We start from the raw sequence: 21,722 nt of genomic DNA, 5'->3' as shown, positions 1-21,722 counted from the left end.
GTAAATGAATAAAAGCTCTGTTTAAAGTAGACAGAAGAGGTTGTTCCAGGTCACATTCTAGAGGATAAATGGAAACTCACATTTCTATTGGTTTTAAAGTTTCCAGAAGCTTCTCTAATCATTGCTTGATAATGGTAGGGAGAAAAAAAAAAAAGCTAAACCTGCAAAACCGGCCCGCAGTTTTTCCGGATCGGCTACACTCTCGCCTCCCTTTAGGGACCAGACTCTGTTCCAGCTGCAGGGGGGGGGGAGGAGGAGAAGAGAGTTGGGGTCTGCCCCGGTTCCCAGCATACACAGCTGCTGCCCTGGGAGAGTGTGAGTGTGGGCCACGAAAAGGGACGAGTCGCGGTTCCTCCTCCCCCAACTCTCCGAGACATCAAGAACAGCCCTGGGGCTACCTGGGCGGTCACCTGAGCCTCGGAGAGAGAGAGGATTGGGGAAAGGTGCGCTTCGAAGGCGCCCCGTCTGCTGATCCGTGGCATTAGCTCGTCCTCCAGATCTCAGTCGGGCCGGACTGTAGGGCTAGGGCTGTTCCCAAGCGCGCTAAGGGGGTGGATCGTGGGCACCTTCGGGACCGCACGCAAGCAGGAGGACCCGCCTGGGCGGAGTCTCGGACCTAGGTGCGGCCCCCTGGGAGCAGGGGCGGGGAAGTGGGTCAAGTTACTTGGGCCTCCCTTTCAGTCAGGCCTGGTCCCAGTTTCCACGCATCTTTTCGAAAGTTAACTCCAACGCCCGTGTCCGAGATGCCTGACCCAGACCCTGAGGAGGAAGTTGCTGAAGACGCCCCCGCCCCTGAGACACCCAACTGGAAGAGCTTGGAGGAGGCAGCTCGGGAGGTAGTTACTGACTTCAACTTTACAGACGGAGGGAGCGGCAGGGCGCGGACGAAAGCAGTGACTCAGGATGCCCAGGCTGCAAGGCCTGGAATGGGAAGCCAGTTTTCCCCGCAGCAGTAGGTGGGATGCGGTGAAGCAGAAACCCATTCTCGCTTCCCAGCCCTTAGAACACCCTGTCCCAGAGGGAGGGAGGGAGGCGGATTTCAAACCCGAGTGATTGATAGCCAAGTGAACATTAGCATCTTGAGAGGCTGGGAAGATCTCTGGGACCAGTGCTTAGAAACAGTACTATTTTGGGGTCATTTGCAACATATAATCAAAAATTCCCTGATCTCATAATTTTAGCAAAAAGTCCCAGTAATTTTAGTAAAGAAGTTATTATAGAAATATCGTAGTCATTGTTCTTCTAAACAATAATTAAAATCAACCTTATCTTGGAAATGCTGTAAAAAAGTTAAAAAAAAATATTGCTCAATAGGTTGCAGGAAATTATTATAGGTCTTTGAATTTATAAGTTACACACAAAACAGTCTAGTCTCTATTTTTGCACCCAGAGTGTGAATTCTAAGCAGATTCAGAAGTAGGCCAACATTATTGTTAAATTTGAGTTGTTGGAGCTTCTTTATTTTTTTTCCCCACTTTCCTTTAAGTCTGGTAGTTATGAAACCCGGGAGTATGAACCTGCTAAATGGGTCAGTACCTCGGTTGAGTCAATGGACTGGGATGAAGCTCTCCAAGCTGGCTTCACCAAACTTCATAATTATATTCAAGGAAAAAACGAGAAAGGTAAGATGGTTCATGTTACATTCATATGAAAGGGTGACTCAGGAATAGGTCTAACATGGTCTTCAGTTTTAGTATATAAAAGGAATTATTTGAATAGGCCCAACTTCTGTCGAATATGATAAAATAATCATCATCAATATTGTCGGTTAAAATTGAAGGTAGACAGGAAGGACTCGGATTCACAGTTTATCTTAAATACTTATTAGTTAGGCTTTCCTGGAGAAAAAATTCAACTGCTGTTCTCTTCCTCTTTTTTTGTTTTAATTTTATAGACTCTAATATTACTTCCACTTGTAAATCTATGATCCTATGTAGTTGGTTCAGCAAAATAAAGAATAACCAACAAGATACAGTTCTCTTCAAATTAAATATCCTCATCTGTAAATGAGAGGATTGGACTGAATGACCTTTTAAGTTTTACTCTAACTCTAGCTCTGTGATTCTAAGCAACTGAGTAAATTTTTCAGAATATCCTCATTCATTTCTCTTATTTGGTAATGGGGGAAAGCCAGTAGTTGAAGGTAACCTTACACTAGGTATTTCAGAACATGGGGGGAAGGGATGCTGGTTGAATAAAAACTCTTTAACATAGAGGTGAGAACAAAATTGGGATAATACCCTATTCCTATCAAGACTATGACTATAAAATGCTTCTTCAGAGGTTTTTCTCATTGTTTTCTATTTCTCTATTTCTGTTTAATGAATTCATTATAAGTACCTCAAAATACCCATCTGATCTATTCCTTCTTCATGTTTCAAGGTTATCTGATATATTTGATAACCCCAACTGCCAGTAGCATTTAATATGGGAAATAGAGCAAATCACTCTGTGTGTGTGTGTATGTGTGTGTGTGTGTGTGTGTGTGTGTGTGTGTGTGTGTGTGTACATATTTAAGGATGGAAGTTTCCTTTAAAATTGCATGTTTGTCAAGAAGTATGGAATATCATTCTATTTAAGAAAGCTATAAGCAAATAAGATGAAAAATAGCTACATGGAAGAATACAATAGAGTGTCAACTCATTCTTTCTCCTCTCTTCCCATTTGTAATTATGTCAGAGATAAAGATAAAGATGACTACCCCAGTGACAAGCTATGTGGAACCAGGTTCAGGGCCATTTTGCCAGTCTACAATTACCATTTCCTTATATATCCCTGCTGAACAGCAATCTGATCCACCCAAGCCTTCAGAGTCAGATGTCTTTATTGAAGACAGAGCCGCAATGACAGTGTTTGTGCGGTAAGTGGGAGGTAATTTAGCTCTTTGTACTGATAATTTCACTTGTGTGATATAGTTCTGATGCAACTTGAGACTTATGAGGAAAAAAAGACTAATATATTTAAATAGGCATTTCTTCTATATTTAGAATCAAGTCAAATAAATGTTTATTAAACACCTTTTATGTGCAAAGTACTGTGCTAGAAGTTGAAGATACAGAGTTTAAAAAGGAATTTACATTCTGTGAAGGAAGGAGAGGTTTACATACATTCTTAATTAAATACAAAATATATACAAATTAATTTCAGGAGGGAAGAGCATAGTATCTCCGTTATAGGTATCAGGAAACGTGATATACAGGAGTGAGTTAGCATATTGTGAAGAGTATTCAGAAAGAAAGTGGGAATTCCATGAGATAAAGGTGGAGAAAGTGCAGTCTAAAAAGGACCGATTGGGTCCAAAAAACCTGGAGTGTGGAATGGTATATTGTGGGAAGGAAGCTTGTTATGAATAGGTACCCTCAGGACAAAAGTAAGTAGATACCAGTGAGGTATATCATGATGAATTTGTATTGTGAGGAATGAAAAACTAAAGGATTCCAGTCAATGCTTTGCAAAGACCAATAGTATAGTTTAGATAACCTACGTTCAAAAATAGCTGCAATTTAGTGAGTATAAAGATAACTGCAACAAAAGTTGAAAAAACAAAAAGTAATCTCTCATCTCTGGCTGAGGGATCAGAAAAGGTTTCCTAGAGATGAGATTTGAACAGAAAGTTCTTCCCAGCCCAGTTAAATTATATATTAGAAAATATTATAAAAAGTTGACTCTTATTCTCTTGATTTTATATTTCAAATGTAACATTTAGCTTTCAGTAGCTGAAATGTGACTCTCCAACTTTCAAATGAACTCACAGGAATGAAATTGTAGTTGAAAATATTTTTTTCAGCTCACATAGTATATCTGTATGATTGATATATATATATATATTTGTATAATAAGGTAACATTTTATTTTATTACATATTACCATATTATATTTAATTGCTCTAAAGTAATATCTAATATTAAACTTGTGTGTATTTGAAAACTTGGAACAGAGTTATAAAGCTGTGCTCTGACTTTTCCACTCAAATATTGCCTCTAAGGACAATTGGAGGGGTTAGAAGGAAAGAGCAGAAACAGGCAAATGATCTCTGTCCTTATAGTTTTAACCCTATGCATATTTCTCCAGGTTAAGATATAGCTAATCATGATCTCATTTTTGGTCCTAATTGTTACTTTTTTTGACAGATATTTTAGGTATTTAAGTATTTCTCTTTACCTTCAAAATTTACTACTCTATTATGCATAACTAATAATTGTTTGACATAAACATGTAAGGCAATAAACACTTGAGAAAGTTAACTGCATTTACCCACATTTCCCCTAGTTCTTATTTCTTTCATCTGAAGTATATTTATGTATTATCAGGGATATATAGGATGCTAAGGGAGGTAGGGAGTGTGAGGGCTTGCTGAGCCTTTTTCAAGGACTGCTTATCCACCTTTGGTGTCCATTCAGTCACCCAAATCTCACCTGTGGCTCATGGGGAATGGCCACACCCCAATAAACTGTCTTGCAGAAAGGTAAACCACAGGCCTTTCTCTGGTGGAGTATGGGGCTGAGAACAGTTTGTTTCCAATGGTCATGAAGGCAGCTGAAACAAGTGCTGTGGAATGCTTAGTATGATCAGATGCCAAGGTCATCCACTGCACCCCAGGCTATTGCCAATTATCCTGATTTTTGTCTTGCCACTGAAGTTCTATGACTCTAGGAGAGTGAGGCTGACAAAATTACTTTGTATAATTCTGCCTCACTTAAATCCAGTTCAGTGATGTCATTGGTCCACTTCAAAAACATATTAGCATTGAGTTTAGGGAAATGATTTTACTGGTTTAATATGAATATTTCTATTTCTCAGATTTCCATATATTTTGAAACTTAGAAATATAAGCTTATTTTTTTTAACCTTCCTTTTATTATTTATTTATTATTTAAAACGGGAGAACCACTCCCAAAAGTACTTAAATTCAATGTTGGGTAAATGTGTTTCATATGTATATCCCTTGTCACTAGCTGTCTTTTAACATCGCTCTTCTGCAGAAAAAGAAGGAAAAAACAGCAACTGCCAAATCTGTTTCATTTTCCTACTCAGTTACCCTGCATCTCTTTAAAGGAAAGGCTTGATGTAGATAATGAAAACATTAAAAAAAAAACAACAACAAAAAACCAAATTATGTTATTCACTACAGCATGAATTCCCTTGGAGAGGGACTGGCTAATTTTTGTCATGATATCCCTAACACCTAGCATCAGTGCCTGGCATATAATAAGCGCTTTTCAGATGTTCATTGGATTTTGCAGTTTGCATATATAGAGATATTGGAATATGGAATGATGAACGCTGCTTCTCTTGGAACTGTGCCCCCATTACTAGTTTTCTTGATTCTTCAGGGGGAACAAGAGTGAATAATTAGTTGACATGGAAGAATTTACTAATTTTGAACTTTAATTTTAAACACTTATGTTAATCCCCAAACCTAAGAGAATATGACTGCTGTAACTAAGTAGTTGTATTCAAATTATTCATGTTTTTTATTTTTCTTCTTCACAGGTCTTTTGATGGATTTTCTAGTGCTCAAAAGAACCAGGAACAACTCTTGACATTAGCAAGCATTTTAAGGGAAGATGGAAAAGTCTTTGATGAAAAGGTTTACTATACTGCAGGCTATAACAGTCCTTCTCAGTTGCTTAATAGACACAATGAGGTGTGGTTGATCAAGAAAAATGAACCTCCCAAAGAAAATGAATAAAAACAAATTATGCTAAGGGTGAAAGTTAAGTTCTGCTTAATGTAGACCTCAATACTACTTGTTAAACAAATTGCTAATCTAGTAGTCTCTTCTATGTAAAAATACTATCAACTGAGTTTTCTTATGTGTCTTTTCCAATCTTGAATGCCTCAGAATAGCCTGGCAATTCACAATTCCTGCTAAAAACACTTAATCTATTTAATGGTAAGTCGCTTCTTTTTCACTTGAGGATCAAAGGAAATGTCTGTGGATAACTTTTTTTTTTCCCTGATATTAGTATTTTTCTATTCTTGCCTTCATGAGTAATATCAAACTCTCTTCCACCAGTGTATTTCTTAAAGATTTTACTCTCTGTGGATAGTGCCAAGCTATCAGCCCTGAAGATCCCAAGTTCTCAATTTTTAGTAGTTTACTAATATCCTAAACTTCCCTAACTTCCCATCACTGGGGACAACAGTTCTCTATTCCATTGTTAGCTCATTTCTACCTACCCTCTGCAGGACTTTGGGTTCAGATAGGCCTAAATTAGTGATTTCTAGCCCTGCTTTTTTTTTTTTTTTAACTCAAAGTATTCTATTTCAAAGGATGCCTAAATTACTTTAAAATTTCTCAATTAACAAAAAATTTATTAATAACTCTTAATTTACAAAAAAAGAAAGTCATGAATTACTTTTAGAAGGGAATAGTAAAGAATTCAAACAAATGCAACACACCTAACTTCCGCACCTTGCTAGAAATTTTATCTTTTTCTAGTTTGCTGTTACAAATTTCAATCATTTCATATCATGTGAAGAAATGATTGATATATGCTTCTGTAATGGACTTAAAACTGCATTTTTACTCAGTTTAGCCATATATCCTTATAGGTTTTTGATCATACAATTTCCTTTTAATAATAAAATGATAATTTCAATATGACTTCTAGCTTTTGAGGTTAGTATTTTCAGTTTGAAAACCCGAATCCTTATTTCCCAGAGGTATTCTATTTAATTTGTATTATTTAATGCTTCCTATAATTATTCAGTGTAAGGATCAAGCTGGATCTCTCCACAGGGAAAGCTATTTTTACAATTGGCTAGCACAATGGGTATAGTAGTGAGCCTGGACTGAGAAATACTTGAGTTCAAATCCAGATTCAGATATTTACTAGCTGTATGACCCTGGGCAGTCATTTAACCTGTTTGCCTCAATTTATTTTCTCATCTATAAAATGGGTATCATAATAGCACCTACTTCCCAAGTGTTGTGAGGATCAAATGGCATAACAATTGTAAAAAGCTCTTAGCATAATATCTGGCTCATAGTAAGCACCAGATAACTGAATTATAAGTAGTTTATTTACCAAAAGTAGTCTAAAAGTTCATTCCCTAGTGAATAATTCCTTTTATTGCTACCAGTGAATAAACACAGATATTCCTGGGATGTAGCTAATTCTAATAGGCAATTTGTAATCTGTATATATATATTCACATATTTATAATGTGTATATGTGTGTGTGTGTATATATGCATATACAAACACATAAATGTGAACATATATACAGATTACAAATTATATTTGTATTACATATATATCACAAATACACACACACACATCTATCCTAATTTAAAATAGTATTTATTCCTAATAAATTGTAAGATGCTATAAAGTTTATATACAAGAGACCAGGAAAATACAGATTTTTTCCTATTAAGTACTTAGGTTATCAAATTTAATATTGAAAAGTAATGAATAATGCTGTCTGGTATTTCTGAGCTTCTTAAAATGATCTGCTCCAAAAAATATCCTGAGGAACAAGATTGTAAAGCTGTACTAGCAATCTCTCCAGGTTATCCAAACCTGTCCCCTTTATCCCTTATACGATAGAGACTCACTTCTTTCAGTCTATCTTGCTTATCTCCATACCAGATCATGGATAGATTTAGTTCAATTTTTTCATCAATTCTACCTTTTTCTTCAAATAGGAATAAGACGTGAAGGAAGAAACTGTCTCCAGCATAAGGTATAAGCAGAAATACCATAATTAAGGACTGATGGAGAATATGGAAAAAAAACAAGGAGATGGGCAACATCATTTGCCCATAGTCTTGCTTATGAGATAGGTTATAATATAGATTTAATTTCTTACCAGGTTGTATTATAGATATTAGATATATCTAGATATAGATGGAATCCATACATAAACACAAATATTATGCTTCTCTCATTTTTGGCTGAAACAGTCCTCTACCCTGTAAAACAGGAAAGATTTCCTGTATCTTCTGTGAAACATCTTATAAATCCCTTATGTTATTCATCTCCAGAACTCCTGGTACATAGACAGTGATTACCTTTAAATCATCCAAAGCATTTTCTCCCTGTGTTTAGTAATAGACTGTCTATGGATGAGAATAGGAGTTTGTGTTTATACATGTGTGAGAGGCAGTTGGGGATGAGAGGAAAAAAGCATCCTCAGTGTTGCCTTTTTTCCTGTCATTGTAATTTATCATGTCAGTTAATACTTTGAGTCCAGATGATTAGCATAAGTCCCACCAAAACATCCCCAATCTAAGGGATAGATTTCAAATACCATGCTAAACCCAAAATGGCACAAGGGTAGAAAGCTAAGGGTGGAGCCAGGGAGGATGTGGGAAAGAATACTACTTCCAGCCCTTGCTAGAGAATGACTACTAACAAGTTACTGAAAGTTTTTGAACCAGGTTCCTTATCTATTAATGAGAATGATAGAGCACTACTCTCTTGAAAGGTCATTGTAAGAAGCAAGAAATAACAAATTATTCTTTAAAAGTAGTGGTTAGGGTAGAGATCAGAGGATGCACTGCTGAGTTAGTGATGTCTACCCTATTATTCAAGTGATAGGTCAGATAGTCATTTATTCTCAGCTTTTCTTGTAGAGCCCTATTGTTAGGATTACTAAGTGAGAACTCAGGTTTTCTGGACAATTACAAGGTAGAACTCAGGTTGACTTGATAGAGGGGGCAAGCTATTGGCTGGGGTGGTTCTTCAGAAGCCCTTGCATTATCCCACGCCCATTCTCTGGGAGAATAAAAGAGAGGACTCTCAGAGAAAGAAGAGGACTCTCTGCATTACATCAGGCCTGACGGGGCTCTCTGCAGGAAGGGAAGTCACTTCTAAGGACAAGAGTTAACAGCAATCTGCCTGGAGACAACGGTTCGTTACAGGAAGAAGAATCTGTCTGAGAGATTTGAGTAGACACAGCAGATCTCTTCCCAGAGAGCGATCCAGCAGCTTCTGGAGACGGCAGCTCGTTACACCCTATGATTTTCTGTTCTCTGTAATTCAATGTGAAGAATCTTTCACAACCACAGGATCAATCTGGGACTATTTGGCATTTAAAAGGTCTTAATGCTGGAGGAGAGGGTTGTCAGATTTGTCTTTGTCTCATTTTAATATCACTAAATCAAACAACAAAAAAAGTTTGATGTCCTTAAGATAATGGAGAACCCAGGAAGCTAGCTACAGATGTAGCTACAATGCTACAGAGAAGATCTTAGAATATCTAGGATACTATACTTGTGATTTTACAAGTACAGAGAATTCCCAGCTTATAAAACTATACCAAAGTAGGTGGACAGCTTCTCTGCAGCCACAAAAAAACAAAACAAAACAAAACAAAAAACCTGCTCAGCACATTGTAAAGATTGTTACTTGTCCAATATCAAAAAGTCAGTATCATTAAGTAGGAACCTATGCTTTCCCAGCCCTGATCCCAGTTCCCTATTCACCACACTTTGCTGCCTTCTCAGCATACTTAAAACATAAATTAAACCTAGGTTCTTGTTGTCTAAAATTCTCTATATACGTGTAGAAGATTCCTCTGTCTCAGCAGAAGCAGCAAAGTGCAGCTATATGTTTCCATGTTACTTACATTTGTTATACATAATGTTTTATTTGTTCTTTACCACATGTATAGCACCTATCAGCCCAGTGTTTATGGCTTTTTCTGGATCCTCATTGTTAAATTGCCTTCTCCCACTGGAACCTTCTGGTCTCAGTTGTTCTCACTTTTTCATTCAAGAAAAACATCTGATGAGTATATAAAATACAACTTGCCCCGTTATCACACTATCTTATGATCAATACATTATAGGAAGAAAATGTTAAAATATTACTTTACTTTGTTTTTATTAAAGCAAGTTTAAATAGCGTTTTTGTACAATTTTTAAAAATCTGATAATCTCTTAATGAGGTTTGTTATCAACTTTACCTTCAAGGTAGTTAATTTATTAAGTAGTAGATTCCAATATTCAGACACTTCTGATATTACAGAAGACTGCATAAATTTTAACATACATAGGAACGTTCTAAGTATTCAGACCTTAGGACCCTTATGCTTTATGTGGAAACATCATAAAACACTTCTATTGTTGAATAATATCAGGTCCTGACGGTTTCTCAGCTTGAAATAAAACAATTCTACAAAAGATAGAAGGAGCCTGAACACATTCTTTAGGCTATCCTCAAAAATACATTGGGTTTCTTGGTATGACTATGAAGTGCCTACGGTAGATATGTTGGAGAGATGTAAAAACATTAGTGCAGATCCAAAAAGATATTTTTATATAAAAGACAAGATAACAATTGGCTGTCTCGTTTTATTTGAGCTAAATATCACAGCATAGATCCCTTGGATCCCTCTGCTAAAGATTTCATTAGTAAAGGTCTTGAATTTACATGACTAACAAAGGAGTTCAAAAGATAGGGAAGGTGGAAGAGGTAGGGGTTCACAAGCATATTTCCCTAAAATAAATAAATCTATATACTTTCCCCCACATACTAAAAATGGATAAGTTCTAAGATGGGGAAGATTAAAAATGTAATTAACAACCTTAGTTATTTACAGACAATATAAAAACTGCACAAGCCAATTAGTATAAAATTTTTTGTTTTTAAATTTAAAAACTTCCCAGTATGGCTCAAGAGCTCAATTCAACATGCCAATTCCAGCTACTTTTTCTTTACTAAAAAGAACTGTGTTTTCTTCTAAGTATCATTGCCAAGTATCAATTGTACAAGACAATTAAGATAGACCCTTCTATATTATTTTAAAAAAGGAATATTGCAGACAGCTTAGAAAGAAACAGCCATAACTTATTCTTTGGTATGACCAAAAGTTACCAAATATTGACATTTCAAGTGATGAGAAATTTGCCAAACAAAAATTAAATTCTGGCAAAACAGAGTTTTAAAAGGGAACATCTCCACCCACAATTTTGTAGTGCAAGCTTTCAAATTTAATTTTGGAAATAATTTTATTTATAAACAGAAAATTCCAACTCTAGTAGTATGTCACTTATTCTGATTCTTCTCTTTTATTACCACTAGAGATTTTTTTGCATATTTACAATAAGTCATTTCAGTTTTCTCCAAAGTTGTCTAAATTTCTATTCAAGGAGGAAATTCATTCAAAACCACACACACCTTCTAAAAATTAGGCTGAAGGCTGTATGAGTAGGTGGCTGCATAGCAGCAGACACCAAGTTTTAGTGGTGCCATTTTCACACACTTTTGTCACTTTTACAAAAAAGAAAAAAAATCTTTTTTTTTGTTTTTTCCCAGAAAAAAGTACCTGAACCAATGACTCCAGCCCTCTACCAGCTTCTCTTTATTAACCATGACATGCTTAAATTCAAAAGCACACATGCATCTATATTCATATAGTTTGTTTGGTTCCTGAATTAGCAATGCCGCCACCTCTCACCAGCTGTGGACTTTTCCTGCTTATGGAACTCACTAAACTTGATAAATATACTTCAAAAGCAACAACCATATTATGTCCCAGAAGCTTTCAGTTTACCTAGGTTGACCTCGTTGCTCCTACACTTTCTCACTAATTAAAAGAAAAAGACTCCCCAAAAGCACATATACCTTTACGTGCCCAGCATCGAGGAAAAGTGTTCCCCAGAGGGACTTTCAGAAGTTAAGCTTTACTTGCTTTTAAGCCAGAGGGCACAGACACCATGTAAGTCCTATAGACCTTCCTCTACCATGTGGAACCAGCAATGAACTGGCACACAGCACAAGTACAGAGTGTAATCAACACTCAGCAAAGTGAATGGTATCACCCTGGGATTACCCCTGGTACCCATACCTTATCCCCGTGCCTATTACATGGAATACGAAGGTGGAAAGCATATTTGTCCTTGAAGTCTAACTCTCTTCCCTTAAAGAACTTCTACACTGTCCTGATAGAACCTTACTAACCACCTTATCCACTGCATCTAAATGGTTAGGAGCCTGGGCCTCCTTGGAGCCCTGCTCTTCAGAATAGGGAAGTTCACTCGTGTCCATTGGGTTCCCAGAAAATCCATCCATTTCCTTCTCCCTCCCAACTCCTGAAGTCCGATGGATTCTGTTTTCTGTGGGCTCCATTGCTTCTCCTTCCCCTTCAGAAATGACAGTCATAGGGCTGCTCTGAATTCGGTTCCTCATGCTATACCTGCTGCTTGCTGCAGAAGGTGGTGTCCGGCTCCGGCCATACCGCGTGCCAGAGAAAGACAGACTCCTTGGCATCAGGCCTTCATTCTTGGCCCACTCTTCCTGGGCCCTCCTGTTCTTATTTGGAGAACAACTTGAGGGGCTGTCTGGGGTGTCTGATGAGGGCTCTGACCTGGATCTGTGAAACCTTGGGTCTGTATTCTTCAGCATCTCTGCTGCTGACATTCGAGAGCTGGCATCTGTCCGGCTCCCCTTTTTCAGCAGCAGAGCTTTGAAGTTGTCACTGCTAGTGCTACTCTTACGAATGCTTCTCTGTATTGATCCCACTTGTTTAAGGGAAGCCAAGCTGGGGGCAGCACCAGTGGGTGTCACGGGGGGTGATGGAGAATGGTTTCGGGAATGATCATCATCAGAATCCTTCCGGCCAAGGACTTTCCGTTTAGATCTGAAATGTAAGAACAAATGTATTAAAAAAAGTTATTCTACTTGGGTTCACAAGGTAGTAATCAATAACAAGACATTCTCATTCACTGAAGACTCCAACTGTCATCTGAGTTTTGTTTTGTTTTTAATAACAATAATATTAGTAGATATATAGGTGAATAAGTATGCATATATGTGTAATGGTTTCTAGTTTACAAAGTATCTTACATATACATAAGATTTTTGGGTCATCCTGTATTATCTCAATTGATCCTTACCACAAACCTGTGAGGTAGTGATTAATATTACTATCTCTTTCTTACAGATGACAACATTGTGAATGAATGAGATTAAGTTGGTTTGGCCAAGCTAACAAAGTTAATAAATGGCAGTATTAGAATTCAAACATTAACTTAAATCCCATTTTTTTTTGGTACTAAAAATTTTCTTTATTGAAGTTACATATAACACATATCATAGTAATATAAAGCAAATCATCTCATCTTTCCTCCTCCAATTCTTTTCCAGTTTGGTTTCCAAGCAAGACCAGGACAGGAAGCCAGTTCTTAGGATTACAGATGTGAAATTACTGGACCATACCAGCATTCAGCACCTAATCTAAAAGTTCCTAACTACCCTGGAGTTAGTTTTAGTAAGATGTTTATTGTAATGTAACAATGTTGAAATACAGCATCAGGCAGGAAACTTAAATAAATGATCAGGAAAGTCCTTTTCACCCTAAAATTCCAATAACTAAGGAAAATAGGCACAATGCTCTTCTACTGCAGCATGATCTGTGGAACAGAAGGGGATGGGGTGGGGAGGGTACAGAAATTATTACTGGCTACCAAGCAAGGATTTGGTGCTTATATAATATCTTCTCTACATTTTTATCAACCAAAGAGCTGGCAAATATGGAGAGGAAAAGTAGTCCAGTAATATCTAAAGCAAAATAACATTGAAAAGCTTCAAAAACTCGATAAATGCCATTGGTCTGATTTAAGAGGACTGATGATAAAGTATATTTCTCACCTCTTAGCAGACTAGTGATAAACTACAGGTATGTATTGTGACAAGCATTTTCCAACATTTCTCTGATTATATAAAGTGTTGAATGGTTCTGCTTAATTGTACTTATTTGTTACAAGGGAAGGTTTTATTGAGGGAAGAGAGATTTAGTCATTTGGAAATAAATGATACATAAAAAAGAGCTTTGATAAAACATTTTTAAAAGTGGCTTAATCAGTGAAGAAGTAATGATTCAATCAAAAGACTGGGTGAATAGTGGCCAAGAATGGGAATATCACCAAGATTGGACTGACATTAGGAGCTGCATAACCTGACACTAAAGTTCATTTAATTGTACTGAACAAGGCATTGATATGGGGGAAGAAGTGTTAAACCTGGTCCAGCGTTCATTAATAGTCTACAAGGAATCCAAAACCCATTCCTGAACCCTGAACCAAGCTTAAGACCTACTCCACATCCCAGATCAGAGTCTTATTTAGGACAACTAACCTAGGATACATGATTTTGGGGGGATGAAGAGGGGAGCAAGGCAATCAGGGTTAAGTGACTTGCTGATGATCATATAGCTAGGAAATGTCAAGTGTCCAGGCTTGGATTTGAACTCAGGTTGTCCTGACTCCATCCAGAGCATGACCTAGCTGCCCTGAATTTGTTTTTAATAAATATTTTGTAACTATATTTCAATTATTATTAGTTTCTTTTGCAATTCTATAGATTTTACCTTCTGGCCATTATTCTAAGAAAAAGTCTAAGACTTTTTTTAGACTGTGCTAATGACACACAGATCAATTTTAAGAACTCTTGCCGGAGATCATTAAGATTATAGGGCAACATCCTTCCATGAATTTAATGACTATACTACCTAATGACACATTCCTTCCTCACTGTCTCTTCAAAGTGGCATTGTCTTTTCTATAAAACAATGTTAAGTAGATATGTAGACTAAATGAGCTGGAAAATCATGGATCTCACTTTCTAGAGGCTTTTTCTCTTCTGTCTAATGTACCTAACATGTTTCAAACAAGTATCCAGCAAAATCTAATCTGCTATTTGATAAATGTTATTTATATGCCCAATGAATATATGTATTTCAAATAATATTTTGCTATTTTTCTTGCAGAGAACTGTTTTAAGAAATATAATATTTCAATTTTTTTTATTCAAACAGTTTTTAAAACACAAACTATTTCAATAGGGTTTCTTTAGTTACAACATTTCATTGTTAGCAGGAGTGATGTTTTCATATTCCTTAAAACTGTTCAGTCAATTAATAGTCAGCAAGACTGAATTCTCTGTTCAGATTACATAATGCTCTAAAATAAAGCACAGCTAGATCCTACTACTTTTAGTTTTTGTTTTTAAACCATTGATTTAATATTAATGGGATAGTTGGAAATACACTGAAATAGAGATCAGAGATTTGGATTTGAGTCTTGACTACGGCATGAATTAACAAGTTCTGTTAATTCTGTTTCTTTAACTATAAAATAGATATAATGTGTACAAAAGTGACTTCTCATAGTTCTAAAGAAAGTATTTTATAAATTGTAAAGCCTTATATAAATGTGTGCTAAAAGAAATAAGGATTTCCTAATATAATAATTTACTTATAACAGCAGAGATTGCTTACTGCCTAGACATTAATATTGCATCATTTTTTAAAAACTAAAAATATAATACATTAATGGAATAGCCAATGCCTAACCATTCAAACTCAACAAAAAAATTAATACTGTATATGTGGTTTTCAAAAACCAAAATGGCTTTTAAAGTCTACTTAAATAGCTAATATTGGCTTAGAAATTATTTGCTTCAATAATTGTGAAGAACTTCACACTTCCTTGGGTGCCCCACTTTCCATCTGGCTTTAAATCTAAACTTGGTTGATAGGCATTATGAAATTGTTCTTTGAAATGTGTACTCAGAGCATCAATCTTTCTTTCTTTCTTTTTCTCCTTCCTTCCTCCCTCCCTACTTTCTTTTCCCTTTTCCTTTCTTCCTTCCAATATAAAATCTGGATTTTGTTTTTAAAAGATCAACTATTATATTCATATCTTTTAGATGAATTCTAATTGTTCCTGCTATGCTACTCTTGAAGCCGACAATACACATATTTGATTTTTTAATCGCAAACTACACTAAGGATATATTTGGTCTTTTATTTAGGTATCTATAACATTTGTACAGTGTAACAAATGCTTAATCTTGTTTTCACATCTTCACATGCGAATGAATCATTACCAAGAGAAACATTTTATTTTGGTGCTTAAAGCCAAGAAAACAAATGAGAAGAATACAGATTTAGAACTAGAACAGATTTTTTTTAAAGCATTTAGTTCAACTTTCTCACTTCAGAGATGAGCAAATTGAGACCCAGGATGATGAAGTTATTTGTCTGAGATCATATTGGTAGCAAGGGATAGAGTTGGAATTTTAACTTGGTCCACAGCAGCAAAACATGCCAGAGACTTATGCCATCTTTTTAGAAAAAGTGCACAATTAAAATTACTTTAAAGGTCAGAAAAAATGCAAATTAAACAGTCAAATTGCAGCCTTTTAACTCTGGATTCAATGTATTTTGCTGACTTGTGGGCTGGTTACTAGTGCCACTGGTTTTAGATTCAGAGCATGCTTCTTCTTAATTTCCCAGGGTTGGAATTTGGTAACTAAAGAGAAGAGGAAATGTTAGAGAGATAATTTTAATACTTATTGGAATTTGTTGCTAATGGCTGGATCTATGGATGAAAAAGCATTACTTTGCAATTGAGAAGATCTGAATTTGGGTTGCAATCTCTTCTCATGATTTTTAAAAACACTTTTACTCATTAGTTTTAATGTATACGGAATATTATTCTGGTGTGCTCCAAAATGGGATGTGCTTATGTTATATAATGCCTTGGTTTAGGCAGAACAGTACCTTTTATCCCATACAATAGTCTTTTTAGCAAGAGACAATTCATATAATGTGAATTTACACACAGAAAACTGAATACATGTATTTGATAAAAGTTCCTTGTTCTAAGGCACAATAAGGCAATTGATGTGGAGTTACTAAAATACTAAATATACAGGGTCATCAGGAGGCAAGAAAAAATGATATATTGAGTACAATTTCAAGTCTAATATATTTACTTCAAAAAGTATAGGCAAAAGATGCAAAAATTGAAGCACTTTTTAAAGTATCCCAAATAATTAAAAAAAAAAAAAAAAAAGACAACTCTGAGTCCAGTAGGTGGCACTAGCAGTACATCTCAAAATACAATTTTAAGACTATGCTGTCTTTCTGTTTAAAGATAGCTGCTTTTTTTTTTTTTTTTTTTTTTGGATACCTGAAATTTATCTGGAAAAAAAAAAAAATCAATTTGGCACAAAACTAAAACTAAAAAATTCTAACCTAAAGACAGAAAGTAAATAATATACCAAAATACAACTTCATTCAAACCACAGGATATCAAGACACTCATTCCACATCTCATCCTTGACCGGATTATGAGAATTTATAATCCAGCTCTTGTCATATATTTTGTCATATGACTGACAACTGTTATTACTTGCCAGTGTATGTCATGCTTGCCAGGAGGCATGTGTTGAATCTCTGTCCCAAACTGCACCATAAAAGCAGCAGAGAGTAAAGGAATTGGAGGGAAAGAAGGAAATGGAAATAGAGACACAGACAAAACCAACAGTGAAATTAGTCAGGCAAAGAATCACAAAATATACTGAATAGAGAACCTCAAAAAACAATTTTAGAACATATAATTTAAAGATAATTTAGATTATCAAGGGAAACTTTGTTTTTTGGATCAGAAGAAATATAACATAGTTGTATTATCTTGATTACCAGTAACAGGGAAATATTAGTCAGAAATCTAAGCAAGATTCATGGATTTTAATTTTTTTCTAATATAGATTGAAATATTTAGAGAGGTTAAAGTGGAAGTTATCATAAGCACTTAAAAGAAATAAATTTTTATGTACCTGTGGATAGCTGCAAAAAGATCTTCTGTGGTCCTGGGTCTACTTGGAGTTGTTACCTCATCACCCCCATCTTCCTTAAGGCTACTGCATGCTCCAGGGGAAGTACATACCATGTCAGCCTCACATACCCCAACTGCAGAAGATAAAGAATGCACATATTTAGCATAGGAATGACTTAGAATTTCAGTCTATTAATAAATTAGTGCTACTCTAAAAATACAAAAGCCAATGGAGTATAGGCACTGTGATTTACAGCATGATTTTCACTAAGAACAGAGGAAAATGGTTAGGTGGGCCAACTGAGAGAGTATGATAGACATTAATAATTCCCGTACTCTTTTCTGTTGAATGATATAAAACTCCAATGCCTCATTTAAATTTTTTAAAAAATTCTTATAATTATCACTTTGCTACCAGCACAAAAATGCTTTATGCAGCCAGCTATTCCCTACTCAACTGCTTTGACTGAGGCTGTTTTTAATCTAATTAAAATAAAAAAAATAGAAAGCTCTACAAGATATTGTAGGAACTCTAGGCAACACTTCAGTGAATATTTCAATCCAATCTTATGCCCCTTGGTCTTCGGTCTAAAAGTCTCAAACTCGATTGAGTTTAACTACAAATTAGCAAAGAGAAGGAAAAAAAAAAAAAAAAACTTACTATTTCCATCCTCTAGAGGAGGGGGGTTGCCCAAGTTACCACCAGTGTCTTCCTTGCTCTCTGTCTTGCTGCCTTCATCTGAAGTGGTTGGCTCCTCCTGCTTGGGAGCTCCTTGAGCTGGTGATGCATCAGGCTGTACCATATAGACATCCACTTGCACTTCTGCAAGGAAGGTGGATCCTGCAGCTCCTCCCTCTGGCACCAAGCTTTCCAAGTCTGCCTCGGCAGAACCAGGTCCTGCTGCAAATCCCCCTTTTGCCTCTCTGCCATTCACATCAACCACCTCTCCCCTGGTCGGGCTGCTGACACTTTCATTCACTTTGGTTGTTTTCTCTGCTGTGAAATCTACGTGCGGAGGTGGCACGACAAGGAACAGTTTGGGTTTCTTTGAAATAGGAGGTGGTTTCCTGCTGGGTGAGGAGCCATGTGTCTTTTTTGGAGAGCTGGGCTGCTCCTGGTGCAAGGCAGTCCTGAGGCTGGGAGATTCCTCATCCTGTCCAGAAGTGTGCACTCCTTCTTCAGCATTTGTTCCTGAAAAGGATACTTCAGAGCATGGTTCAGGATGCACTGCATCTCCATGCCTTTGAAGGGAGGCAAGCTCAGCTGCCCTGCTATGCTGACCCAAACACGAGCCCTTTGCAGGAGATGGAAGTATATTTTTAAGAGGGACATTCTGGGCTTTGCTGCTGTCCACTCCATTGAGGCTCTCTCTGTGTTTCAAGGCAGGTGGTTTTAACAGACCCTGGGGAACCACAGAATTATTTTCCTGAGATGCTGTTTCAGAAGGTGGTTTGCCTGATGTTCCTGGGGGCTTTTTTACTGGCCTCAACCGTACCATCTGTAATGCTTTAGTGGTTATTAGGGGGATTGGTGGTTTAGTGGTTTCTTCCTGGTTGAGAGGCTGTTTTAATACAGCACAAGAAGAATCCTGCTGGCTACACTTTTTAAAGGAAGGCCAAGCTTCTTTCATCAACTTGGGGTCAAGAGGTGGAGCAGGTGGAGGAACTGATGAGGGAAAAAGAGACGAAGGAGGTGGTGGCAAGAAAGCAGCTGAATCTGGCGTACTGAAGGATGTGGGGGGAAGAGGAAAGCATGTATCAGTTGGAAGGAAGGAAGAAGCAAGAATTTCTGGTGGCGGAGGAGGGAAAATGGGGGAGTGTTGCACGGTGGATGGCTCCAAAACATCTGCCAAAGGAGGAGGAGGAGGGGGAAGAGGGGAATGATCAAGAGTATGTAGAGGTGCTGGAGAGAGAGGAGGAATGGATGAATCTAACTTCTTCACATTCACACTACCTTCAGCTGAAGTGTTAGAAGAAAGGGAAGTTGAAGATGAAGAGATAGATACTGAAGAGATCAGAGAGGATTTTCTTTCAGGCACTTTGGGCTTCAACTTTGATTTTCCATTTCCTGGTGAGATGGATTTTAAAAACACAGGCACTGGGGTAAGCGCTGTAGGGGTATTCGACTGACTGGAATAACCACTAGATGGAGAAGTGACCCTGTGAGACTTCTCTGGGGAAGTGTTCTTTGGTTTGGCCAATCCACTAGACCCCTGTGGAATAGGCGCCCTGGATCCATCCTGGAGGTGGCTGGTGGAAAAATCACACAGAGGGGCCACAGCACTAGGGGGACATGTTCCTCCAGATTTCCCCTGATCTTCCTGTATGCCAGTGTAGTCAATATAATAACCCCAAGGATCGCCATACTCTGACTTGACACTGCTTGTGTCACTCTGAGATGGCGTGACTGTGCAGAGAGAGTACACGTTTGGGGCTGTGGCAGACACCATACTGCTGCTTGTGCTGACTGTGCTCTGGCTACGGGAACGCAGGAGCCATGGGTCCTCGTAATCACTACAGGGGCTCTGGGAAGGGGAACTGCTATCTTTACGCTGCAGATTTAATTGCAAGGAATGCTGGAGGGTAGCGATCAGAGTCTCATTGAGCACCTGCCCATTGGGCTGGGTTTTTTTCTTAGGGGACCTTCGAAGAGAATCTGTTCTGAAAGGTGGAAGAGGAGGTTTCTTCGCTTTCTTTAAGGAGATGTTTCGTGGCAGAGATTTATCACAGTATTGTGACTGGTCACCTTGGTTTTTCTGGGCTTTCCCATCAAAAACATTAATCACACTGTGCCTGGGGTTCCCAAAGCCATCACTGCTATTGTACAGTTTTCCTGATTTGAGTCCAGAGTCCATATGCATGGAAGTATAGAAGCCATCATGGTCGGAGTGAACTGCATTTGCATCCTCTTTAACTGAGGCCCGGTCCAAACTACTGTTGCTCATGTTACTAGTGGGAGTAGAGTAAGCAGGAGTAATACAAAGTGGCTTGTGTGGGGATGCCCTCTCATTACCTAAGGTTTTATATTCCCAGGCCTCTGTGCTACCATGTGCTCTATCACCTGAGTAACTAGACTCACTCTTGCCATCACTATCCTGGGAATGGCTTAGAAAATTCAGATTGCTTCTGCAGTTATAGGCAACATTTTGGGACCCATTCTCCTTGCTTCCTGGAGTGTTCAGAGAGACATCTGAGCCACAGAGGGATGCCATCATGACTACATTGCTGGTCTGTGAATGTCGAGTAGAGCTATTCTCACTCCAGTTACCACCGGAAGACTGATGATCATCTTTTATGGCACTGATGGTGGCAAGATTGTCTCTAGACTTCATTGTCTTTGCATAAGATAATGAGCTGGTGATTTTGCTGTCCAATTGTCCAGTATTCTGGACTGTGTGAATAGCAATAACCTCTGATGATGAAGAAATTGTGGCATTTGCTATGAGGCTGGTAGAGTAAGTTGCATGAGGAGAAACAACACAAGCTGGGCTTATTTTTTCACTTTCATAATGCCTCAACTCTTCAGATTTGGGCCTTGATAATGTCCCAGGCCTTGAGATACATCTCATTTGCTCAAGGTTCTCATCAACTTGCAGCTTACCCATCTGGTAAGAAAGAATACTAGCCAAGTCTTCTCCAGAGTTAACAACACCTTGTGGTGACTCCAGTGGATGATGGGATAACCTTGTTCCAGAGCGAGGAAGACTATGGAAACCTCCATCACTGTAGAGGCGTGAAGGAAACACAACTCCTGCAGAATCACTCATCACCGACATGTTCCCTGATGAGATGGAGAATTGGCTCATCTGGGCTGCAATACCTTGGCCCTTTTGGGCCCTTATTCTTCTCATTGAAGGAGGCACAACTTTCACTTCATCAGTCTGACAACTGGAGTCTCTAGTTTCAGAACGCTGAATGACATTCCGATAATTGTCAAGCCTTCCTAAGGTGGAGTAGTGGTCTGGGACATACATTGAGTGCCCACGGAAGTCATTCTGGCTAGTGCCAGTAGCTGGAGATAAAGCAGAAAAGCAGTTATTACTTGAAAACAAAGTTATAATTGGATTTATCACCTTTTCCTCAATATACATACAGTACAAAAGCCATTTACCCAGTTTTTTGGGCAATTTAACAAAATATCC

The 21,722-nt window shown here is 37.7% G+C and overlaps 2 protein-coding genes across 11 annotated transcripts in view; one reads left to right on the top strand and one right to left on the bottom strand.

The window, feature by feature from the left end:
- The first annotated feature begins 242 nt into the window (after positions 1–242).
- HEBP2 (heme binding protein 2) lies at positions 243–6,610 on the top strand. The gene is made up of 4 exons (XM_074309717.1): positions 243–836; positions 1,487–1,622; positions 2,680–2,860; positions 5,494–6,610. The coding sequence occupies exons 1-4, from the start codon at positions 744–746 to the stop codon at positions 5,690–5,692; spliced, it is 609 nt and encodes a 202-aa protein (XP_074165818.1). The 5' UTR covers positions 243–743; the 3' UTR covers positions 5,693–6,610.
- A 3,214-nt stretch (positions 6,611–9,824) lies between these two features.
- The window catches only part of NHSL1 (NHS like 1), a 345,331-nt gene continuing 333,433 nt past the window's right edge, over positions 9,825–21,722 (bottom strand). For all 10 annotated transcript variants that reach the window (XM_074309691.1, XM_074309696.1, XM_074309692.1 and 7 more), the window contains 3 exons: positions 18,242–21,592; positions 17,582–17,714; positions 9,825–12,596 (listed from right to left, as the gene is read on the bottom strand). In XM_074309691.1, the coding sequence (XP_074165792.1) occupies positions 11,864–12,596; positions 17,582–17,714; positions 18,242–21,592 (4,217 nt within the window). In that variant the 3' untranslated portion in view covers positions 9,825–11,863. The remainder of the gene's footprint in view (positions 12,597–17,581; positions 17,715–18,241; positions 21,593–21,722) is intronic.

The sequence above is a fragment of the Sminthopsis crassicaudata genome, chromosome 4 (assembly GCF_048593235.1).
Source record: "Sminthopsis crassicaudata isolate SCR6 chromosome 4, ASM4859323v1, whole genome shotgun sequence".
NCBI classification, from domain to species: domain Eukaryota; kingdom Metazoa; phylum Chordata; class Mammalia; order Dasyuromorphia; family Dasyuridae; genus Sminthopsis; species Sminthopsis crassicaudata.
This window is presented reverse-complemented; position numbering and strand designations above follow the sequence as displayed.

What these genes read in the sequence shown, in the direction of transcription:
- HEBP2 (XM_074309717.1), top strand. Translation starts at nt 744, where the DNA reads ATGCCTGACCCAGACCCTGAGGAGGAAGTTGCTGAAGACGCCCCCGCC. An exon ending in TCAAGGAAAAAACGAGAAAG is followed by an intron (nt 1,623 to 2,679) that starts GTAAGATGGTTC and finishes TAATTATGTCAG; the next exon opens with AGATAAAGATAAAGATGACT. An exon ending in GCAATGACAGTGTTTGTGCG is followed by an intron (nt 2,861 to 5,493) that starts GTAAGTGGGAGG and finishes TCTTCTTCACAG; the next exon opens with GTCTTTTGATGGATTTTCTA.